The sequence below is a fragment of the Oxyura jamaicensis genome, chromosome 2 (genome assembly GCF_011077185.1).
Source record: "Oxyura jamaicensis isolate SHBP4307 breed ruddy duck chromosome 2, BPBGC_Ojam_1.0, whole genome shotgun sequence".
NCBI lineage: Eukaryota > Metazoa > Chordata > Aves > Anseriformes > Anatidae > Oxyura > Oxyura jamaicensis.
The window spans coordinates 83571751-83595344 of NC_048894.1; the positions used below are offsets into that span (position 1 = coordinate 83571751).

At 37.7% G+C, this 23594-nt stretch overlaps 1 protein-coding gene across 8 annotated transcripts in view; it reads left to right on the plus strand.

Annotated features, from left to right (window-relative positions):
- Positions 1-23129, plus strand: part of CTNND2 (catenin delta 2) — a 647710-nt gene extending 624581 nt beyond the window's left edge. For 6 of the 8 annotated variants that reach the window (XM_035318750.1, XM_035318749.1, XM_035318752.1 and 3 more), the window contains 4 exons: positions 4509-4635; positions 9241-9372; positions 16545-16618; positions 19575-23129. In XM_035318750.1, the coding sequence (XP_035174641.1) occupies positions 4509-4635; positions 9241-9372; positions 16545-16618; positions 19575-19835 (594 nt within the window). In that variant the 3' untranslated portion in view covers positions 19836-23129. Of the gene's footprint in view, positions 1-4508; positions 4636-9240; positions 9373-10190; positions 11117-11247; positions 11392-16544; positions 16619-19574 lie in introns of those variants that run through there. The other 2 variants (XR_004748506.1, XM_035318755.1) reach the window with 2 other exon arrangements.
- Positions 23130-23594: the final 465 nt, after the last annotated feature.

The following is a 23594-nucleotide window of genomic DNA, read 5'->3' on the forward strand; positions in this document are numbered from 1 at the left end:
TAAAATACCTAGGTAATAATAGGTATTTGGCACAGTAAGCTTAGTCACCCTGACAAAATAATTATTTCATATGGGCCTGAAGAAAACTATTTTCAAAATGACTCTGAGTTGAGCAGAGAGACCAAGGACCTGTTGACTCCTTAAGCCCAGTAAAAGGTGTTCAGTGAGACTACAATATCACACTTGTTTTCTGCAATGATCGAACCTCCACCCCAGATCTAATCCCTGCAGCTTTGGAAGGAGCATGTGATCAGAAACACATCATTGCAGATCGAGTTCTAACACACACCCTTTAACATCTGACTTAATGGAGTGCAATTGAGGGAAAATGCATATATTCATTATAGCCAAAATATAGAGAAAAGCCCAACAGAAGATATTTTGGAAGAGATGATAGGAACACAGGATGGTATTTTTTGTACTATGGTTGTTCTGTGCCTTCCTGTAGTGTGCAGTTGCTACCTATTAATTAATTGGTGCCAGTTAACAAATGCCATCCATTCTGTAACAGAACTACATTGAATTTCTTTTCAATCTGTCAGGTCTTTTTGTCCCTCTTCCTCTCCTAGATCATGTTTGTGGCTAGTAAATTGGTTTCTGAAATGCAACCTCACACACCTCACTGTTGAGTTAGCTTTTGTCTCTGCAGGACACTTATATACTGTACCTTTAAGTACCCAAATCAATTTAATTAAATTTCATTACAGGCACTAGAGCTGAAACAAACTAATGAAAGCAGCCATCACGTCAGGTGGTATTTATCTCGGCATTAAATTGAAAATACTCCCTTTAGGCTCTTAAAAATTAGTTTCAATATTTAATACTAATAGCTTTTGGAATTGTTGATGGGGATAGTTTTAATGAATTTGTTACAAACTGTTTACCTTTCCAAGGAAAGGAACTTTTTTCTTCCAACAGAGGAGAGCTAAAGACAGATCACTTAAAATTATTAAAGTTTTGGAATACTGTGGCATCTGCGAGCTGGCCAAAATGCTCTTGAGAAACACCATGAAGTTGTTCATACAGTGACAGTAATATACCTTGTTTAGTCAAAAGCAATGCTAAGTCGCAGCAATATTCATGTTAGAGTTCACTCTTGGCCCAACTTGCTGAGTTGATCGTGCTTGCATAGTTGAATGTTTTATAGCACATTTTATTTGAAGACTTTACAACAGGCACTACCCTCAGCTAAGAGAAAAGTTAACATTTGCAGGGCGAAGAGGGGCAAAAAGTCTGCCACAGAGAAGAACGCCATTGCCAGCATCCTAGCTGTAGCTGGATTTCATTCCCTAATGGTGAGATACCTTGCAATGCTCTTGGTGAGGAAGCAACGCTGACAAAGTATGTGTTGATACTCCACAAAACAGAACTGGTGCCAAACACAGTTCCTCTGGAGTTTTTGTGGACCATGCATATTACAGGGATTTCATCCACTTCCCATTGGAATAGTGGGTCTAGATATTAATGTAAACAATACAGAGAGAGGAGGGAGTAGGGAATGGGAGGAAATTGGGGCTTAGGGGAAGGTTCGGGTCACTTTTTTTTTTTCTGATTTAAAATAAAAAGAAAGTATTTAAGGCACTCACATACTAAGTTCACACTGTAAGTTTGTAGAAGTTTATGTCCATTCATGGAGCACAGTCATGCCTCCTATATTCATTTTCTAACTTGTTTGTAGTTGTCACAGCTTGTACAATTCCAGTTTCTAATGTGGACAGGATCTAGAAAATCCAAACTTGCACTCTGGCTTTAATAATTCATAATTCATAGTGTTACTAAGCATTCATCTCTTAATGGATAATTTGAAAAAAGATTTATCTGGAAAAGATAGAAGACTGTAACAGGGGCTTTGTACACCTCCTTTCAACAGAGGCTGACTTCCCTGTAAATAGTTTTTCCTGAATTTCTTAATGGTTCCCTTTGCAAACAATCCGAGCCTCACTGAAACGGCTCAGGCTTTGCAGAGGTACTGGAACAGGTACAAAGTCTCCAGCACACTCCGCAGGCTCAGTCTCTTGATCATCTCGATCAAAGGATGCATCAGGGAGTGCTATGCCTCTGCTGTGACCCACATGTCAGGGAGTTATTTGTGGGAAACAAAAGCGCAAAAGGACAGTGTGCATGGCCATGCGTGCATCCAGATCCATGGAACTGGAAGCATTTCAGAGTTGCACTGCCTCAGCATGGTAGGTATCTCCTTTTTTTTTTTTTGCAGGTAGACAGGAATAAATAGCCTTTTCCTTCTTCTTTTATCGGATCTAGAGTCTGGTCCTCTTGGTATTTTCTGTTTCAGCAAAGAAGTCTGCTTAAAAGAAATAAATGGTTAGAAAAATATAACACAGTGAATTGTAGAGGTCACCTTTCTTAAAAGAACTTCAGACCCCAGAGAATGAGAAAAGGGGAACCATTTTTCCTCAGCAGGATAAAGGCATGGGCTTCTCATGTTTGCGGCTTCATTTTTATAGTAGAAAAAATACCATGGAAGTTACTGTTAATGGGATATGTAAAAATAACACAAGGTATTTTACTTACAGTCTTGATGCTTGGATAAGATGATTAGATGTAAGCTGTTAGTTATAACTATAAGCTATGGGTTCTTTTTAAAAATCTATATGCAAGTATTGAGAGGTTTCTAATATTAATTTCCGATCTGATTCAGCATTAAGTAGTTAGGGGGTTATAGATGTTTTTGTTAGCATTCTTGTCTTCCCTCGAGGTTGGAGGACACTGCTTGTGTAAAAGTGGCTTGTTGGAAATGAAAAATTAGAATTATAAATTTTTGGCTTAAGTAGTATTAAGGATTAGCTGTTTCTTTTTCAAGAATTCTTACTATCTTATATTGATTAACCAGTTTTCTTCCTCGTATTTTCTCGCATGACTGTCATGAAATACAAGGTGCAGTTCATTAACATGCCTGACCCCTGTGGACATATGCTCACTACCTATTTTAGGGAAAATAATGACCCCACTACAAAAGCCATGGCCCAGATCTCACTCCTCCATTTTTTTTCTTTTAAACTTATGACTGAGATATACCCGTGTTTATACAAATGCATTATGTAAGGAGTACAGATATTCAGAACCTGTAGTTAGGTGTCGAGTCTGTCTCTCCTAATGTACTTACGTTTCCTTCTGCATCAAATGTAAGTGCCTTCTTTCTTCCTGCTGTTTTCAAACGAGAAGCGTGTCACACGCTTGCTGAGTTCTATTTCGTAGAAGTTTAGTGGAAAGGAAGCATTGAAGCCATCCCCTATTGCAGCTCAGAGAGCCTGATGCCTGTGGAGGGCACAAAGCTGGAGAGATGCCTTGTGCCAAGGCAGAGGTGGGAGAGGGTGGGCGTCAGAGCAGGCTATCAGGTGCAGCCTGTGGTGGAAATATCCTTTTCTGCCCCAGGGCAGAGTTGTTTTTCTGTAAGCAAGATCGAAATTCCAGCTGTTGTTGTTGTTGTTGTTGGCAATATTATATAACGGTTTTGCTTTTTATCCAGCACAGCATTTCACTGCAACACTTTGTTTAGTGCCATGCCAGGTGCTTGCCTCAATTTCCACTGAGCACAACAGAAAGCAGGCATTTTTAGAAGGGTTATATCTTGAGTGTTAGACTGGGCAAACTCAATTTGTTTTACAGAGTTAGATTTAACATTAAACAGTGATAAAGACAGTTAAAATCTGTAAATACTTCAAGACATCTGAAATATTGTGGTTTACAAAGGGCACTAGCTAAAGACAATTTATGCTCTCACAACACTTTCAAACTATTTTTACTTTCCGTTTTAAAATGTAGAGTTCATAATTTTGGGGTATGACGTTGTATACAAGAACAAAATGTGAAGCTGCCTTTTTATTTTGAAACTGGCAGTTTCTAACATTTTTATTACTTTGTTTCTTTTCTTAAAATGCATCACTATTACCACAGTCTTAAATACAAGACATACAATTTCTTTCTGTGCATCTTGGAGAGAAATGCAATGAGGAAAATGAATAGATTCTTTTTCACTCAGTGCGAACAAATAGGCACTTAATGTACTTTACTAGACTACAGATACCCAAATAGTTACATCAATTTTGATAATCCTGCAGCTTCACCATCTACTTCCTCCATTTCCTAATAAAACAGAAATGATTTCAAGCAAAACCTTGTGAAAACTGGCAGTTTCATGACTTTGAATATTTTCAGATCATTTAGAATGTGAAACCAGAGGCAAGGAAAAAGAAAGAACTATTAAACAAGTAACTTAAGATATTGTTCAATGTTTTCACAATATGAATCTTTCCGAAATACGTTACTTTACAGAACTTTCTGCATTTTAATTTTTCTTCTGGTGTTTCAGTAAAGTCAGCAAGTCAAGTCCTGCACCAGTAAGAGTATTTGCCACCCAGTAGCAGGAAAGATATAATAGCCTACTTGTGTATAAGTAGTAAAATAAAATAGAGGAAAATACTCTGTACTTTATACCAGGAACTGCATGGCGTACTTGCTGACTGCTGTCACAATGTTTGATGTTGCAGGACGGATGGTCACAGTATCACTTTGTAGCCTCATCTTCAACAATAGAAAGGGATCGGCAAAGACCATACTCTTCATCACGCACGCCCTCCATCTCTCCCGTGCGCATGTCTCCTAACAACCGCTCAGGTAAGTGCAGGCTTCCAGGACTGAAGTAAAGACAGAAATAACCCATCACTGTCTTTTTTCTCTGTTAAGCAATGTCACTGGCATGTAGATCTGTTAAGAATTGTGAAAGTGCACAAAATGCATTATTTACTCTTATCTGAACTATCCATTCAAAGTAGGAATGATTTTTATTTTGCATGACACTGTGCAAAGTTCTATAGCAGAAAGATTACTTAACTTTTTCTTATGAATTACTATGCAGTGTTTTCCTGATTGAGATTAGCTGACTTGACAGGATGATTAAATCTATTGTTATCATGAGGAAACTCTTGTTACTCTCTTTGCTATTCATGACAACTGTTAAGTTGTTTATGACCACTCTGTACACTTAGCAGACATCGAAAGATTCACGTTATTTTTGTCAGCTTTTATTCTGATCATATGTGAATGTGTGAATGTGTATATATGTATACATGCACATGCATATGTAAGCTTAATAAAAGATTGAGTACAGGTCTTCATGTAATATTGATGACATATTTAGACCAGCTATCATTAATTCTGTACAATCCCTGCAAGGAACTAATGTAAGTATGGCAATTTACACCTTGGTGTTAATTTATTTTTCTGTTTGGAAATCTGAGCATTTTTTCATCAGCTTATTCTAAGGTAACACATATCTTGGTTAGATAAAATCATTCTCAGCGAAATTCTTTTAAGATAAACAGAGTAAAACAGTCAAAATTTCAATGCACATTTTACTACTCGCTCAATCAAATGCTGCCATTCCATAGGTATACCAGGAATTTAGAATTAAAATAGGCCAAACCGATTATTGCCACCAGCATCATGAAGTAGATGCATTTTTTAAGAAAATAGTTCTAAGTATCTATTAGCCGTGTATTCGTCCTGCAGAGCAACCACTGAGGAAATTTGAAGTGGCCAGAAGTACAGCGCAGTGAGAGCTGCTATTGACTGTCATTACACAAGTCTGTCTGCAAGGAATTCCTTTTTTTTTTCATTTGCCTTTTTTGTTCAAAATCTCATTTTGACCACAAGTGCAAGGCACTTGAAATGTCTGGCCTTGAGACCTTAGTTCTATCTCTGTCCAGGACTATCTCCTCTCTTCTGTTGCTTATAGAACATACTTCAAAAAAAATTCTTATGAGTCTTACTGCTATGAGGAGTCATCAGAAGACTGGTAGAGGACAAACATAGTGGTGAAGGAAGAGGAGCCCATGTAATTCCAGTCAGCTCAACTTCATGCTCTAGAAAACTGCTGGAGCAAATATTCACAATTTGAACACCTCAAAGATAATAGGAACATAAGATGCTGCTTAGGAGTATCTACTTCTACGTTGTAGTACAAGTTACTCTCTGTCTGGTAGTACCCTTATCAAATCCAAGCATTGATTGAATAGGATTTGTTCTTATAATTCCATCTAAATTTCTTCCACAGCATAGTTACAAGGCTTTGTGGAAAGGAATAGCCAGTAAATGAAATCTACAGTAATCGGTGAAACTACTTCACATGTGATTTTTATAGGCAAGCTAGCAAACAGTCCAGAAAACACTGTAATAAAAAACAGACTGAAAACCATTCTCAAATAATAGGTGTGATGTTTTACTAAATGGAAGCGTGCTTTCTCTGGAGGTTTGTCTTGAGTCGAGGACTCTTTGGTGTTTTTAGTAATGACCCTGGTAATACACAAAGGATGCCAGTTGACTTTGCAGGTGACATAAACCTGCAGAGAGGTTTATGGGAGAGACTCAGCTACCCTGCAGAGAGACTCAGCTACCCTGCAGAGCATCGTTAGAATTCAGAGTTGTCCTGAGACATCAGAGATACTGTCCAAAGGGGAACAAAGATCCGATCCTTTACAAATAAGTTCTAAGGGGAATATCTAGCTAGATGAAAGCGCATTAGAAATGATTTAGGGGTTTTTGTCAGTTGCAAACATAAATCAGGAGATGGAGAAATCAGGATATGAGGACACACTGAATGGACTGTAATTGTTTAACTCAAAGAACAGAGACAAGTTGAGATCAGCGAGAAGAGGTACACGCCAAGTCTTCAAACGTGTAACAGGAAGCTGCAAAGAGGCATGGTGTGAACTTTCTCTACTTTTGTAGCAGACAAATGAAAATAATGAGCAGCGTGGAGTCAGGTTAGCTAGACATTGAACATTTCCTAATGGTAGGAAAACAAAGCACTGTAATAAACTGCTTGGAGCAGTTATGTGGTCTCTGGCATCAGAGATCTGTAGTTGTAGACAAAAGTCTGTCAATAATTATTTTGGTATAGTGCATCCTACCTTGAGGTAAAGGGTTGAAGTAAATGAACTCATAATGTCCCATCCATCCCAAGGACTTGGAGATACAGCACTTTAAGTAGTGTAGAAAGCTCTGTCTATTTTGTGTACTTTAAGAATAAGAGGAGAAAGTCTTGATATTACTTTTCAGTATGTCAACTACTGGATTTCGCTCTGCTTCCAATAAAAGCTCTGAAGGAAGGCAATTTTGGATTTTAACACTTGCCAAAAGGCAATCGTTCTGAGATGAGAGAAAAGGTATAATTTCAGTTTCATCTTTCTGTCAGCCTGGAGAAAAGGAAGCTCAGGGGTGACCTTATTGCACTCTACAGGTACCTGAAGGGAGGCTGTAGCAAGGTGGCGGTTGGTGCCTGGTGACAGGACGAGGGGGAATGGGCTAAAGTTGCGCCAGGGGAGGTTTAGGTTGGATATTAGGAAGAACTTCTTTACTGAAAGGGTTGTTAGTCACTGGAATAGGCTGCCCAGGGAAGTGGTTGAGTCACCATCCCTGGAGGTCTTTAAAAGACGTTTAGATGTAGAGCTTAGGGATATGGTTTAGTGGAGGACTCGTTAGTGTTAGATAAGAGGTTGGACTCGGTGATCTTGGAGGTCTCTTCCAATCTAGAAGATGCTGTGATTCTGTGATTTCTACAGGGAACAGAGAGAAATGGTTTTGTCCTTATCGGTCAATTGTATTCAAAACACTGGAATACTTTAAAGTGTTACCAGAGTATGTGAAACAAAATGCACCCAAGTGTTAGTTACATTTTCAAGGTATGCATTCTGTTTTGTCCCCTGTTGGAGTCAAGTCCCATTAGTTGATTTGGTAATTTAATGTCACGTTTCTTCATATTTTCTGCCTTTATCGTCTTTAGAATTGCATCACTATTGACAAGCAACTTAAAAGCAATCCCCAGCAATCCCCAGTTTTAATACCTTCATAATAAAAGCCATCTGTACCACATTGGCTCTGTAAATTCAGAGGCCAGGGCCAGCAGAACCAATTTGGACAGAATTCAGCATCCCTGTGCAAGCAGGGCTCCTTAACTAAATCATAATATGGTTTACAGATGCTGAAAGACTTTTTTTTTTTTTTTTTTTTTTTTTTTTGGAAATGACATTGCTATTGCTTTGGAGATTATTTTAACATATTGAATGTCTGGGTGGCAGCTGGGGAAGGTGTGGAAATATGCACCAGCAGTTTATCTATTTTTCTACCACTATGCCTTTACTAGGCTCTGGGATGCTCACCATGTACTCCCTCCCCTTCCCTCCACAACAGGGAAAGTGCATGGTATCTACCAACACCTAAATCACTGAAGTCAGTTCACTTGCAATCCATTATTTTTGTCCCTGCTTTTTTTCTCCTTTTCCTAACTAAGCATCACAAGCTGTGAGTCTTTGTGATCAGTGCCACCTTCACATTCTCCAGTGCGTGAAAATCACATACAAACCTGGTTCTCCTCCTAGGCACTTCTCTGCTTTTAGCTGTAGCAGGAGTTTCAGTTAGCCTCTTTCTTACTGAGAGTCAGTCTCTTTCTTATTGACTCAGAGTCAATTGTGGAACAATCATATGAGCCAATTTTTTCCATAACACTCCCCTCCAACCTCCTTCTTTCAGCTGTCTCAGCTTCTAAACACTTGCAGAGTTTCCCAGCACATGATGAAAGAAATATTGTTTTAATGTCAACTGTTCCTACATAGATAGTGACAGAGAAATTATTTGACTTACCTTCAAGTGTTAGGGATTCCTTCCTACATGTTTTCTATGAAAAAACATCTTTCTTTTCTTCCCATTCCCCTTATAACTATTTCATGGGCTTGTTTATTTTCAACAGAGAATGGAGGAATCCATCTTGTGAGGGCTTTTCTCCTTATGCAAGGGTTTTTCTACTCAGTTGAAAGGTCAAGGTCCTTTCAACAGAAATTAATTGACCATTTTGAGAAAAAAAAAAAAAAAAAAAAAAAGGCAGAAGTACCTATACCAGAAAGTTTTGACACATTAGAGTCTGAAAAGCTGAAGGGGAACAATATATTAATATTGTACTTTTTCTTAATAATCACCTTAGATGATGGGTGTAAGTAAAAAAAGGAGAAAATTATATTTGGAGTTAATAATCCTATTAAAACATTTGTACTGTATTTGAAATAACAGCATGCTTTCTTTTCTTTCATAACATGGAGGTGTTTCTTCAAACAGCTCGACATTAATCTGCTAGCAAATACATACTTTACTAAAATGTTTACTTTAGAGTTAAACACTACATTCAGTGATATGTGGCGAGAAAATAATAAATCCATTTTTATGATCTAGCAAGTGCCCCAGCCTCACCTCGCGAAATGATCAGCCTAAAAGAAAGGAAAACAGACTATGAATCAACTGGAACAAACGCCACTTACCATGGAAATAAGGGAGAACACACTTCTAGGAAAGACACCATGACAGGTGAGATTATGCTTACGTAGCATATGTAAAAATCAGCTGTGATAGCCAGATGATTTTACAGAGTTGTCTGAGTTTATTGTAATGTAGAAAAAACCTGCTTTGGCTGATTCCAAAGTTTTAGCAACCTTGAGAAATACAACTGAAAAAGTACTTAATATTAATGAGATAATGCTTTGCGAAAATGATTTGTGAAGACCATGATTCCGTATAACAGAAAAGGTTTTAAAAACACTTGTACATTTCTTTTTAATTTTATTTTCTTTTCAGAGGGCAGTGGATAAATCCACCTTATATTAACTAGTGCTGTAAGCATGACAATGGTTTAGCACTTGTGATGATCCCTAATGTCTGTCTGTTGTGGGAATGGCTTTCGGGGACCAGTTAGATGTTATTACATGTCACTCATTCCTAGGAAATTCAGTAGCAGTTTGGAAAGTCCATCCCTGTTGCTTTCATAGTTAGGCTGATTTAAATACAAAAACGTTCTTGGTGTGTATTAAGGCATCTATTGCAGGTTTTAGTGAAGGCCTCTCTTTCCTAGTGAGCTCATTAACCTGTTAGCATTTCAGTAATTACAAAATGTTGACTCTTTTGTCTAGTACAGCATCTCTTCTTTAATTCTCTGCAAAATAAGTGTTGGTCTCCATCACCGTTGCACAGACTTATATAACCCTTGTTGAGCGTTTTGTTATATTTGCACAGCGATGAGCATCATGGTGTGTTCTCCGCCAAACGTTACCTCGGTGTAAGTAAAAAATTACAGCGAGGAGTGATTCTGCACTTTCTGCCTGTTACCTTTTCTCCCTCCCCCTGCGTAGGTTTTGCTCAGAGAATGCCAGAACGGGTTGTCCTAAGCTTACAGGGACACCAGTACTATGCTGATTAGGTGTCAAGCCCTCCATGCTATCGTGTCTGCTTTCAAGACATGATATGACTCATACAGCTTCTTCTGTGCTACGCACCGTTGTGTAATCAAAATCTAAAGGCCAGCCTTTGAACTTGTGTCAAAATGCAAAACAGAACATTAATTAGCAAGAAAGTAAAAGTCAGAAGAAGATAAATGACAGTCAAGAACATATGGAAACCACAGAAACAACGAGTGTCTTGAATCACCTCTGCAGGATACTACATGGAATTGCAGAAAATTCTGTCAAGGTACTGTATTTAAAATATCTATAACATTTTGGGTGTTTCATAGTTACTACACAAAACATTACTACAAACACTTCAGTGGTCATTACTTGTGTAATTGTGAGGACAAGACTTACTTTTTTTCATCACTTTTTCAAGGATCCAGGTAGAGGGAATCTAAGTAGTAAGAAGAGCAGCTGAAAAGGCAGAAACATTAGTACTTCATTTTAGCTCTGTCTGCAAATTAGATAACCAGATTATATTAGAATGTTCTCAAGAAAGGGTTTTCACATGGAAATTCTGTGCTTCCTTGCAGTTAGTAACTTACTCTTTCATATCTCTCCCTGCTTCAAAAAGTTATTGATTGCTTTTTCCCCAACCGTTTTCATTTTGTCCTTTACTGTAGTGCTTACGTTCTCCCTCATTTCCTTTCTCTTTCTATATAATTTCAGGAGCCTGAGGTTTGTACTTCCCCAGCAACCTTTGCTCCACTTTGATTTTTGCATCCTGTTTTCCTTTAATATGTGTTTGTATTTTATCTGTTCTTATTGATCTTTTGGGTTGGCTCTTAATAAGAAAACTCAAGGCTCTCAGCATCATGCTCAACTATCCATTATTTTTCAGTTACTGAGCTCAGTAAGAAAAATCAAAAACAAATTGATAAGTTCAATAATATTTCAAAATCTTGTATAGACCTTGTATGAATGGATATGGAATTAACAAATCACTTGCTCTCTCTTTCAGATAGATCACCAAATCTCTGCTCGTTTGGTCTGAGCTCAAATTAAGCACTATTTTAAGAACAGAAGAAAATAACAGAAGGAGTCCTGCTTTTCAACATTGGACATGAAATTTGTATAATATATCTGTAGCTAATTAAATAATAAATTTTCATTAAAGAACAATATAAAATACGGTATTTGTGTTTTCAATTGTGAGGCATTTTGGCTTTACTTCTCCGGTCTAATGTAAGTTCATGTAGCAAGTTTATTCCAATGGCTGTATTTCATTTTGTGTATCAAATAAGGCATTGCAGCTCATACATCCATAGAGCCTACGGGACTTAGATAAATGTTTTTTCAAGTTCCACCTGGCGTATACATATTTTGAGTTGCTCCTGTGTTTTGTGCCAAGCTGATGTATTACACAAAGCTTTCCTTGACTTACGGATTTACAGGGAGTGTAGAGCTACAGATGTAGTCCCAATTTATCCACACCTGTCTCCATGCTCTTCTCCAAAGCTCTTCTCAGTTTATAGTTCAAAAATTTTATGACCTCTTGGCTGGGACTGAAATGAAGGTTTGTTGATGGATTTTTGAAGTAGAAATGTTGGCTTCTTGCCATTGTGGAGAGCTGTCAGGAAACCTCTGGGAAAAAATGGAGAATCTATGAAGTAAACAGTTTGGCTGAAAATGATAACTTATATTGATTTCACAAGGACAGCTAAAAAATAGAGGAACAATATCAAAGTTCTCATTGCCCTCTTCACTTCATAGGTTTATGATGCCTTGTATATTTACAATCCATCTTCTCTTTTCTGTAGAAAATAATAACCAATAATAAAATTTTATCACCTCAAGTATATTTTTAAGACAAAAACTATTATAGTCCTTTAAAAAAACACAGGAACTATAAATGAATGTGGTAACGTTATTTATGCCTTGGTGCTCTCCTCTAGAACAAAGAAGATAAGCTTCCTGTATACTATCATGGGGACTCTACTGCAAAGTTTATTTCACTTAAATTCCTTTACTGAACTAATATGTGCATCACAGTCTGCTTCCACCAGCAGAAACTCCTGATTAGTTTATTCTTTTGCTTACCAGTAATCTATCATCTGTACTTTTCTCATTTCAGCTTACTTATAAGTCCCGGCACTGTCTAAACACAAACAACCACAGTCTGTTATAGTAGATAGAGATGCTTGGGATACTTGAACTTATTACTGCTTTAAGAATCCACAATACACTGTAATCTTTTGTCGTGCCCTTTCACCACACAAGAAGGTGGCGGTGGTAATGACAGGCAATGATCTCTGTTAGATGATATTTGTGAGGCACAGCAGCATTTGCCTTTACTGTCTTGACCTAAATTTTAGAAAATGGGGTCCTGCAGATGGCAGTAAAAAAAAGCAGGTTATGCAGTACTGGATGAGGATGACTGCCTGCCCAATTGATCTTTCCTTTCTTACTATCAGTCTGTGTTTGTGAGTGTAAAAGGTTAGTACCTTATTATCTCAAAATGTCTGTAGATGTGTTCTGAATGAATACTTTTAGGAACTGAAAGTTGAATGTTAAACCATGTGCCAAGTTACTGAGATATATGAGGAGCGCTTCGGTCAATGATAACTTTGTCACATAAACCATTGACTGACATAATTTTCAAAGTTGTTATCAGCTGTAGAGAAGACTGCTTTGGGAAACTATTTGATTTTTATTTTTTTTTTAAATCAATAGTGCCTTTAAAACTGAATGAAGAAAATAAAAAAGTAAAGCATTTTTCTCTGTTTTTTATACAACGCAACCACAAAATGCTGCAGGTTGATCATAGTACTCACTTTAGAATCATCACAATTTTTCTCAGTAAGATGTACCTCTTCAGTACTATCTTGTACTGATGTTTATATGGTACTGATGTTTATATGCTACATAAAATAAACACACACACAGTCATCAATTCTGGAATCATTTCATCTGCAGTGAAAATTCTCACATCTCTGTAAGGAAGCATGGCTGCTGGAAAATCTCCATCTCCTGCTCCTTGTACCCCTTTCCCTTCTCCTGCCATGTTTTAAAAAAGAAAATTATTTCACTATCTCTCTCTGATGATTTCACTGTGATGGCACCTGTACATACAACATCAAGAATCAGTTACCAATCACCCCAATACCTGGTTCATTCTCTCCCTTCTTTCTTTTATATTTGCCCCCTGCTTTTGGACAGCAAGAGTCAACTGTTCACTGAGGCATGGCAGAGGGGGAATGGAGTTCCCAGTAATGCTGCCTGCGTGTTCAGAAGCAGGTACTGGAGCGGGGCGGCATGCGTTACTGGCAGCTACATTGCTTGACTTAAATTTCCTCCAGAAACAGAATTATCTCAGCCTCGCAGCTAGACAAAGCCAAGATTTCTTGTCTGTGAACTGTTGGCATTCACTTCCAAACATATAATGTGTCATTGTATTCCTTTTTATCGCATTAAGAAAAGAATGGCACAGTTTTCTTGCATTTTGAATTTGTGGATTTGTATTCATGTGACTGCAGTGAAATCAGCAGTGCAGACCTTGCAGCTATTTTTATACACGGACTACCCATTTTTTCCATTGCAGAATCTGTGATCTGTGAGACTGCAAGTCTTCAATCTAGCATGTGACAAATACAACATATTTCACAGTACTGTGTTGGACGGATATGCACCGACTCTCAACTGTTTCTGTTTATTAATAATCACGGCTATTAGGGGCATACAGGATCCTTGTGCCCTTTTATTTACCTGTAAAAAGGTCATGATACTCCTTGAAGTCTTTCTGATTGCCTGTGGGAATGCTATATAAATTAGCATGTGACCAATCTACTATTTTTCATCAGATTCTCCATAAAACCCACAGGTGTTGCGCTTCTTTTGTTCTTGACAGCAAACAATTATGAATAGTATTGTCCTCTCCAGATCAAATGCTTTCAGTCCTGCCTGCCTGAAAACTCGCATGCATGAAACTTAAGTCCTGCTTGAGATTATCGGCATGAAACGGAAATGATTACAAGAAGCCCTTCCTTGTTTATGAGAGTCCAAGATACTGAGTATCACTTCCATTTTGCTCAAAGCAGCTTCTTGTAGCATTCCATGTAGCAAGCAAAGAATTCATAAAGCCAGCATAAAAAAAGTTGGTATCACAGAAAGGTCTGGCACTGGCACTACTGAGAGCCACACAGGCATAAGAAGCACCATAAACAGTAATGCTGATGCAGGCTCCTCTAATACCAAACTCTGTGTTCAGGAGGGAGTGTTTCAAACACTGAAGCAGAAGATGCAGCTGTAATTCATAAAAAAAAAAAAAATAATAACAGTCAAGTCGGTCAAGTCGCACACATCGGTCAAGTTTGGTAACAAAATGCAGCCTGAACAGAGAGAACCTCTGTAGATCAACCCTTCAGTACTAACATCTGTGGCCAACAATAAACTACTCAAGCAGGCATCACTTCCATCTGTTACCACCTGATGGCACACATGGAAAATTGAGAATAGCTCCCACCAAAAAGACCAACCGTTGTCTGTTACCAGAGCTCATTTACTTCCCACTTTCACAGAAACGATCCCACTGCACTACTCGGAGACTTGTGGAGCTCTGCACCATTTCCTACACAGGACTATGAACTGACTTAGCAACTGCATCCAGCACATGAAGAAACAAGAGGTTTTTTCACCCCTATTAGCTAATGGTCATCAAGTGGAAAAAAAAATATGTTGTTGTTTTTTTCCCCCCCAGCTGTTAGAGCTCATCACCCGACCATATAAGCCCTGTCTTCATCCCATTTCAAGATCATACTGGAGAACCTCAAGACCACCATCTGAAATCTGGAAAAGTGACAACATGGGGCCGTGCATCAGGCTCTATCAAAAATTGTACCTTCAGCACGGTACCTGTGGCAGATGTGAAGATCAGAATTGGCATTTCGCAGTCGACTTTGACTAATGACCATTCCATTCCTTCCTTTCTCCACAGAGGGTATAGTGGCTGGGGGAAGAAGGATGGGGGCAGTTCTGCATGCTGGGGTCCATGCTAGCACGTTGGAAAGGGAAGGAGTGGTTACTTCTTCAGTAACCATGGCTCTTCTTAGTGACGTGACTAGCATGGGTCCCACACGCAGCTTTCAGCTCTGCTCAGTCCTTGCCTTCAAAGTTTTGAGTTGTGAAGGTGCTAAAAGCATCTTTTGGTGCCTCCAGGCTTTATAGCATTGCACAGAGACTTGAGAGAAGTTGAATGGGCAACGTGTTTCAATTCCTGTGGTGACTGATTCACAGCTACTTCTAAAATTCTCTTTTGGGCACATGCTCTTATCATGAGAGTCATGATTATATCATCAAAACATTGGTTCAAATATCTGGGAAGTTAATAACGCATATCCAGTAAGAACAGTGTGCAGCAGCCACACATCATATTATTCATATTATTTCAAATAAGAGAAATACATGCAATGTTTCTGATTCTCCCAGCAGGCTAAGCTTCAGCCTGATACCCAAATCAAGGTCATCAGTTCATCAGTGAAGGCTAAAGCCTTGAAGGAAAAATCCTTGTCTTTTTTTTTTGGGGGGGTAGGGGGTGGGTGGGAGGGGAGGGGGCAGAACAGGCAATATTTTTTGCAAAACAGTATGATGATGTCGTCTTTTTCCTTAGAGTTACTTCTGATTTCAAACTCTTAGCTCAATTTTGTCCATGTATTTTAGTAGTAGGACATCTGAAAAGAAAGTGGCAGTGGTTTATGGATTTGAGACTATCTCGACCAGATCTCTTTGGTGTAACTGCTTATTATGTTTTTGCATAACTCATTTTTTTTAAGTTGTATTTAATCACTTTTCCCATGAATGAGTTCACAATATAGCAAAAGCACTGTAGGATAGGATTTGGTGTAACATCATTCAACTGAACTGAAAGGAGATAAATGTTTCTTAATTTCAATATTTACAACTGTTACATGTTTATTGTATGTGTGATACAAAATCCCATATATAATCTGGAATATATTACTGAATGCTAGCTGTACATGAAATTATTTTGTTGATATATGTGTGAAGTGAACTGGTATGAACATGACATAGTGCCTGAAACCATTAATAAGTGTACACCATGTACATGCATGTACAACAAATCAAAGATTAAGACTGTTTAGTGGGGGGGAGAGAAAATGGAAGATTGCAGGCAATTTTAAAAATGTTTGTGTATGGAAAATGGGCACTATGTAAGTATTAAATGAAGCCTTAACAACTCATTTTGAGACGAAAGAGGTATGTTTGGTAAAACTGCTTTTCTTTCCTCTTTTCTCTCTCCAGCTCAGAGCACTGGCATCTCAACTTTGTACAGGAATTCTTACGGTGCACCTGCTGAAGATATCAAACATAACCAGGTAAGTAAGGAGTCTAAAATGTTACTGTTCTAGATGGCAAGAGACCAATGTCATATTTTCAAATGGAAACTAACAAAAATATAACAAGGATTAAAAAATCTAGATTAGAAGAAATGAATCATCTGCTTGACCAAATGCTAGCAATTCCACTGGCTTCCGGCAAACTATATTCTTCATGCTAATACATAATTTCAGGCCAAGTTTCAAAAATGTCCAACAGATTATGACAGTATATGCACAAAAAATATCTAAGGTATTTAGGCCAGTAACTTATAATGAACTCAAGACAGGCTTGAGACCCGAATGCCTTTAAAGTTCTGGATATGTGATGCATACTCTAAAAGCCAAACTAACATAATGGGCACTTCTACTTTGTCAAATGTCTTGTGATGACCCATGCCAGTGAACTTGGTGAAGTCCGTTCATATCTCATTACTTGGGTGTATCCATCATAAAATTCAGCATCACTGCTGGCACTGCATGAGTCACAGGCTTAGTCATTCTGGAAGAAATTCAAGTATTGAACAGGCCTGAAGAAGGCACTCCCTTGTATCTCTTAGAGAGGCATGTGCACTGTATTTATCTGTACCTAAAGCCCTCAGATTTGTCATTTTGCCACTCCACAACTATGACTTGTAACAAAGCTGTTTGTTTGCCTTTTTTTTTTTTTTTTTAAACGTGTGCTTCTGGGCATAAGAGAAAATCTAGCATTTCATCAGAAAGGACAGTTTCCCACCTGTATACATCCAAACCATTTAGTCAGGAACATTGAGCATCTAAAATGCCCTGTCCCTGAAAACCAGAAAGCGAAAAGTATGTCTGGATAAGGAGGGCATTTGAAAAGCATAATTGGCAGCATGGGTGCCAAGCTAACACAACCTCGCAGAAAGAGAAAAAGAGTTGTCACAATATTGACATGTATTTCATTCATATGGCCATGTGTTTCCAGTATAGCATTTCCTCAGTCCCTAGGAGACATTTTTCTGCATTGATAGGCTTTTGTTTCATCCTTATGCATAATGCTACCTTATACTTAATAACCACAGTTCCTTAATGTTTTCACAGCTTCCTTAAGCAATGTGCAAAAGTTCCAGCATTTTTCAAATAGAGATATAAGGCCAAAGAACATTTCAGACAAGTATTTAAATTATTACTAGTATCAGACAAGTAAAGGAATATTTAGGAGAATTGATTAAAAAAAAAAAAAAAAAAAAAAAATTACCTGAGAATTTTAACTAGATTACCTGAAATTTCAGTTTCAGTGAATGATATTTCAGTTTCAGTCCACAAACTTAAGGTGAGGAGAGTTTCTGATATTCTGTGCCCCCATTTTCCCTTTATTGGTTTTGCTTCTTAGCCCAGATTTCGTGTGGTGTACCATATCCTTTCTTTGTGTGAGCCTCTTTAGTGCATGGAGGTGTTTCTGCTTTTATTGCCTTTAAAGAGATAAAGCCCTTCTAACTAACACAGTACTTAGAGAAAGTAAGAGTATGAGATATTTTAAGAGCTGGTGTGATGTAACTGCAGTCATGAATGAACTAATTTGATTTTTGTAGTGAGAGCCAAAAAAAAAGTGCTCTTCCACCTTTTCCCAATTGCTGTCTCAATGAAATGTCAGGTTTATGATTGACCTATGACAAATAATGTTTTTAACTAAAAATAATAAAAAAGTACTAACTCAGTCCACGATTTTCTCCTCAAAAAATCAACCAACTCTATCTTTTTGGCTTATGAATACATTGCTCAGTATAGAATTTTTCTCCTGTGTCCAAAATGAAGCACCTGTGTTTGAACATGTGGAGTGAGATAACAGCAGTGCTAGAAATAGAAATCAGAGTTGTTATGTTCCCTATTGCCATTCTAATATTGTGCCTAGTGTTGTAAGATCACCTGGGGGACTGTTAAAGGCAGTGGACACTGACTGCCTTTTGCACTCTGTTCATGGAGTCCAATACAGACACTTTCAAAGAATATTGTAGAATCATAGTATCCAACAGTTTGGGACACAGCAGTGCAACTGGTCCTCTCTTCTTGAAGGAGCTTTACGAACTTGTGCACAGTCAGCAGGTTCTGCGTTGGAGCATCGATGTTCCCAGTGGTGGCTCACTGGAAAAGACACCATCTGAAGACTGAAAGTCTGTGTCATTTTGCAGTCACAAAGACACTTAGTAAATGCTTATAAACTTCAGATTTTCATTAAGTGCCGAGTATAAAAGCAGAGTCTCACTAGGGCTCTCTGAAAAAAAAAACTTTATGGCAGACTTCGGTTAGGGGACTGCATGAGATTTTTTTTTCTGTATATCATAAATACTTCAACCTCAAGGCAATTTGCTGGAACACTGCAACAACACAAGATTGTCAACATGAAGCGTTGAGGCAGTGCTAAGAAATTGGTTCAACTTAACAGCAGCAGAAGAACATATTTCAGGGCACTTCGTTTGAAATGTTCTCGTGTCAGTGCCCTGAAGAGTATTACTTGGTTCTTAACAATATGCTGCTGCTCAGTCTCACCTGTGGCAAAGGAAGCTGCAAAATGTTTAACATCTTTGGAGTGCACATCGCTTCCATTCAGATTCTTCAAGGCTGAGTTTTGGCCAACAATGTTTGCATTGTATAGCTGCAAAGTAGTCAGAAAGCTAAATATAGAGGTTATATTTACTAAAGTTACTGTGAGCTACACTGCTCAGATCCAGATAAGAATTACTTTTGAAATAAAGTAGCATCTGTTAGCAGCGGTAACATAAAATAATAAATGAAAATGTAAAGAACGTACTGACAAGGCAGAGCTGTGGAATTAATTGACTACCAAAGCACTGCTTTGGGGCAGAGGTTAAGGCTATGCACGACTTTCTATTTCCAGCATGACAAACACAGAATGAGATTCACTCCTTCTTCCCTCTTGTTGCCTACAACAACATCTTGCATCTAACAAGCTGCGGGTATTGCTGTCTTTCAGGTTTCAACACAGCCAGTTCCACAGGAGCCCAGCAGAAAAGATTACGAACCATATCAGCCGTTTCAGAATTCAACCAGAAACTATGATGAGTCCTTCTTTGAGGACCAAGTGCATCATCGCCCACCTGCAAGTGAATACAACATGCACCTGGGACTAAAGTCAACTGGCAACTACGTCGACTTCTATTCAGCTGCTCGTCCCTATAGTGAACTTAACTATGAAACAAGCCACTATCCAGCCTCTCCCGACTCCTGGGTTTGAGACTTGGGCAGATACAAAAGCTCCAGGAACTGTGCATGTGCATGCATACCACAAGACATTTTTTTTCCTGCAAATTTAGTTTGTTAAAGCCTGTTCCATAGGAAGGCCCAGATAACCAGTAAGGAAAAAAAAGAGATTTTTTTTAGAAGGCTAGAAGAAATGAAAGCTAAACCTGGGAGTAATTAGAAAGAAATATATATATATATACGCATATATATATTTTATGTGTGGGACAACTTTACTGTTGGCCTGTAGAGTCTAAAGTTCGGTGCTGTGTGTTGAATGTGGCTGAAGGAAGTAGGGAGAACATGACAGTGGATGTGGGTTAAGAGTTAAGCACAAGTAACTGAGCAGCGTACATACTTTATGGGGAACAGCTTCTCACACTTCGTTTAATATCCTCATTCATTGTGAATCTAGGCTTCAAGTTGCATTTGGGGTTTCCTCTGTACAGCAAGATGTTTCTTGCCTTTTGTTAATGCATTGTTGTAAAGTATTTGATGTACATTACAGATAAAAAAACAAGTGCATTGTGTATATTACACCAATGCCACAGTGTTTCTTCATCTATGGTTCTAAATATTGCTTCAATTTCAAATTTTGAAAGATGTATGAATTTCCAGTTTTTTGTTTTCTTCTCCCCGGTGCGTTTTAACAAAAAAAAAAGAAAAAAGCAAAAAGAAAAAAAAAAAAAAAAAGGAATATTTAGCAGTATTGTTCGTTCTGATATGTGAATTTGTTTGTGGCAACTAAAAAAAAAGGCATTCAGCAGTTTCTGACAATTAACATTCATCATTCCACACTCCTTGTCAACAAAGTGCTTTTTCACTGCCTAAAATTTTAGATGTAGATATTTGAAATAGATTTTTTTCATTTATACCAGTTTTCTTTATGATGATACAGTGTTAAAAGAAAATAAATTACAATTGATCTGTCATCCATATTTGCTAAGAATGTCTATTTCCAAGGATCTATCATACAAATATACATTCTTACTCGTGTGTGTCCACGTATGCATAGTATTCTGTGTGTGTGTGTGTATGTGTTTGAGCGTGTGCGTTTGTGTGGTGTAAGACCTATTTTCATCTAATGTTTTCCTTGTTCAAACTTCAGTTTTTGTTTGATTTTCATTTTTTTTAAAACAGTGGAAACTCCAGTATGTGCTTTCTCTTACTCACTTTATTAACCATTGATAGCAATTCAAAATTGTTAGGCCACATACTCACCAAGGAAGGGGTTGTAGGATGTTTTTCACTGAGTCCTTCACCCTTAGGTGCCATTTCCTTTAAAATAGCATCTCTTGATCTTTTCTTGGGGAAAGAAATTTCATTACTCTCCAGCCACCAACTAGCAAGCACTCAAGGAAGAGAGTTTGATCTTGCCATCTCCCTGAGGGAATGGAAAACAAAGACCCTACAGACTAAAGTCTGGAGTCTCCAGACTCTTCAGGCTACAGAAGGGTCCAACTCCTGAACCATTTGGACAATCATTTATTTTAACCCATACCAAAAAGAAAATCCAACAAATCCAACACCCAAAACGCATTCTTCTAATATGAAAGATACTGGCCATTTCTGTGCATTTAAAATAAAACCCTAAAAAAAAAAAAAAGAAAAAGAAAAGAAAAAAAAAGAAAGGAACAGAATTAAGAAACAAACAAACAAACAGACAAAAGGAACGGAAACTAGGCTAGGAGACCAGAAGAGCTGGCATATTAATCTTAGCTCTTGGGAAGTCAAATAATAATAATAATAATAATAACAATCTAGCATTTCTTTGATTCAGCCAAGAGTTTGGCATACAGTTTCCATGGAATAAGATCCAACACAAAAGGAGTAGTTGTAAATTGCTTAAATTACAATTAAGGAATTTGTTTTAGGTTGCAAACATTTCTGTGATTAGTCATTGTAATAGTCTCAACATCACCTGGCACACTTCTGGCTGTGTGCGGGGGAAGAAGTCTCTTGCAAATCATTGCCTGCTCTGTAGGATGCAGACCAAGTAGTTCATGCAGGCAGGTGTTGTGATGTAGAATTGGTTTTTGGTAATCTAGGACTATAGTTTAATCTTTTTTTGGCAGCTTTTCCCAGTGTACGATATGTAACCTTATCTGCTCTTTGTAGTAAACAGGGGGAAAAAAATCGCATGCAAAAAAATTTTTAAATCATTTAAAAAAGGGTGGGTGGGAGGGGCACAGTGGGCCAGATGTATAGTGAGGTAGATGAAAATATTATTCATAGTTTTGGACACAGGTTGTTTATATTTTATTTATTACATTGATTTTAATAAGTGACATTTGCAGTGCTCTTTTGAACAAAGCACATTTTCAGTATAAAAACTTTTTTTTAATAAAGAATGTCACTTGCAACTTGAAGTTCTTCTTGCCTGCCTAATAACCACCAGATTCATGCAGTTCTTCAGATGCAGGATTGCAAAAAGGCCGAAGGGATCCATGGTTCTGTTTAAAGTTCTTTAGACAGAAAGTTATTGTAAACTGGATTTATTTCCATTCTTCAAACGACTTAAATGCCCATATTGCCCCCTTGCAGCTCCTCTTGGAAATTAGTTGGAGTCAAATGTTGACCATTGCTCAAGTGAGACGTTTTGGACTGATGAAGTGGCATAAAATACCTTTTGTCTATAGTTTGTGTTCTTTTGTTTCCATTCTTCTGTAGTGGCAAGTGCTCCAACTAATAATGTTCACTCTTGCTGTACTGAGTTTTGAGAAGTGTGGAATTACCTGGCTTCTTTTCCAGGCTTGGAAATCCAACACTGCTGCCATACTGAACGGGATATTTATGATGCATTCTTATTAGTACTGAGGAAAGTATCATTGCCTATTGCTGTTCCCTTCATTCTTGTACTAGATCACACACAGAAATAGAGGAGAAACAAAACTGTTCCCAAAAAAAAAAAAATGTATAAAATGCAATTGATGTACTGTAAAATGTCGGATTTTTCTTTTTCTTTCTTTCTTTCTTTCTTTTTTTTTTTTTTTTTTTTTTTTTAACAAGCTTTGCATTAGAATCTTGATCAGTTGTGTAGACCTATATAAATCTCACTGTTTTATTAAATGCTGTTTATGGTCTGGAAGGAATGGTTAACCTATCTCAAGATTAACAAATTTGCACTAACATGAGCAATATTGATTTGAAAAAAAAAAAAAAAGAATTCAATATTTAAAAGATAAACTATGATTTTAAAGGTATATTAACACTGAAAGTACATTTTGAGAAATAACATATTTAAGCCCAAAATATGAATGGTTATGTCAAATAACACAAAAAGAGCTATAACAATATAGATTGAGAAAAAATGTGTTTCACTGTACATGTTGCTAACATGTACAAAGACAACCTCATATTGACATATTTTCTATTAATAAATCCTACTGTATTGTGGAGAATTGTTCGTCATAGTGCAATATGTTTAAACTCAGAAATTGACTCCATAGGTTGATTCCTAGCTTCACACAGCCAACAACCCCCTGCAATTCCCTTATTTTCACTATTAATTGGATATTAATCATCTCTCAAGTCATTCACATCCCTTTACCCCCAATCAGGTGTATGAGCACAACTTTCAACAGCAAGCAAAGGGGAAAGGTATTTTTGAGAACAGTATCAACATCCAATTCACCCCTAATTAAGGCTGAAAAAGCTGAAAAACCTCAAGGCTGGTGCCACCGGATGAGAGCACACTAAAAATTACCATCACTGCACCAATGTTAAGTAGACTATGGCCAAGGAACTCAGAGGA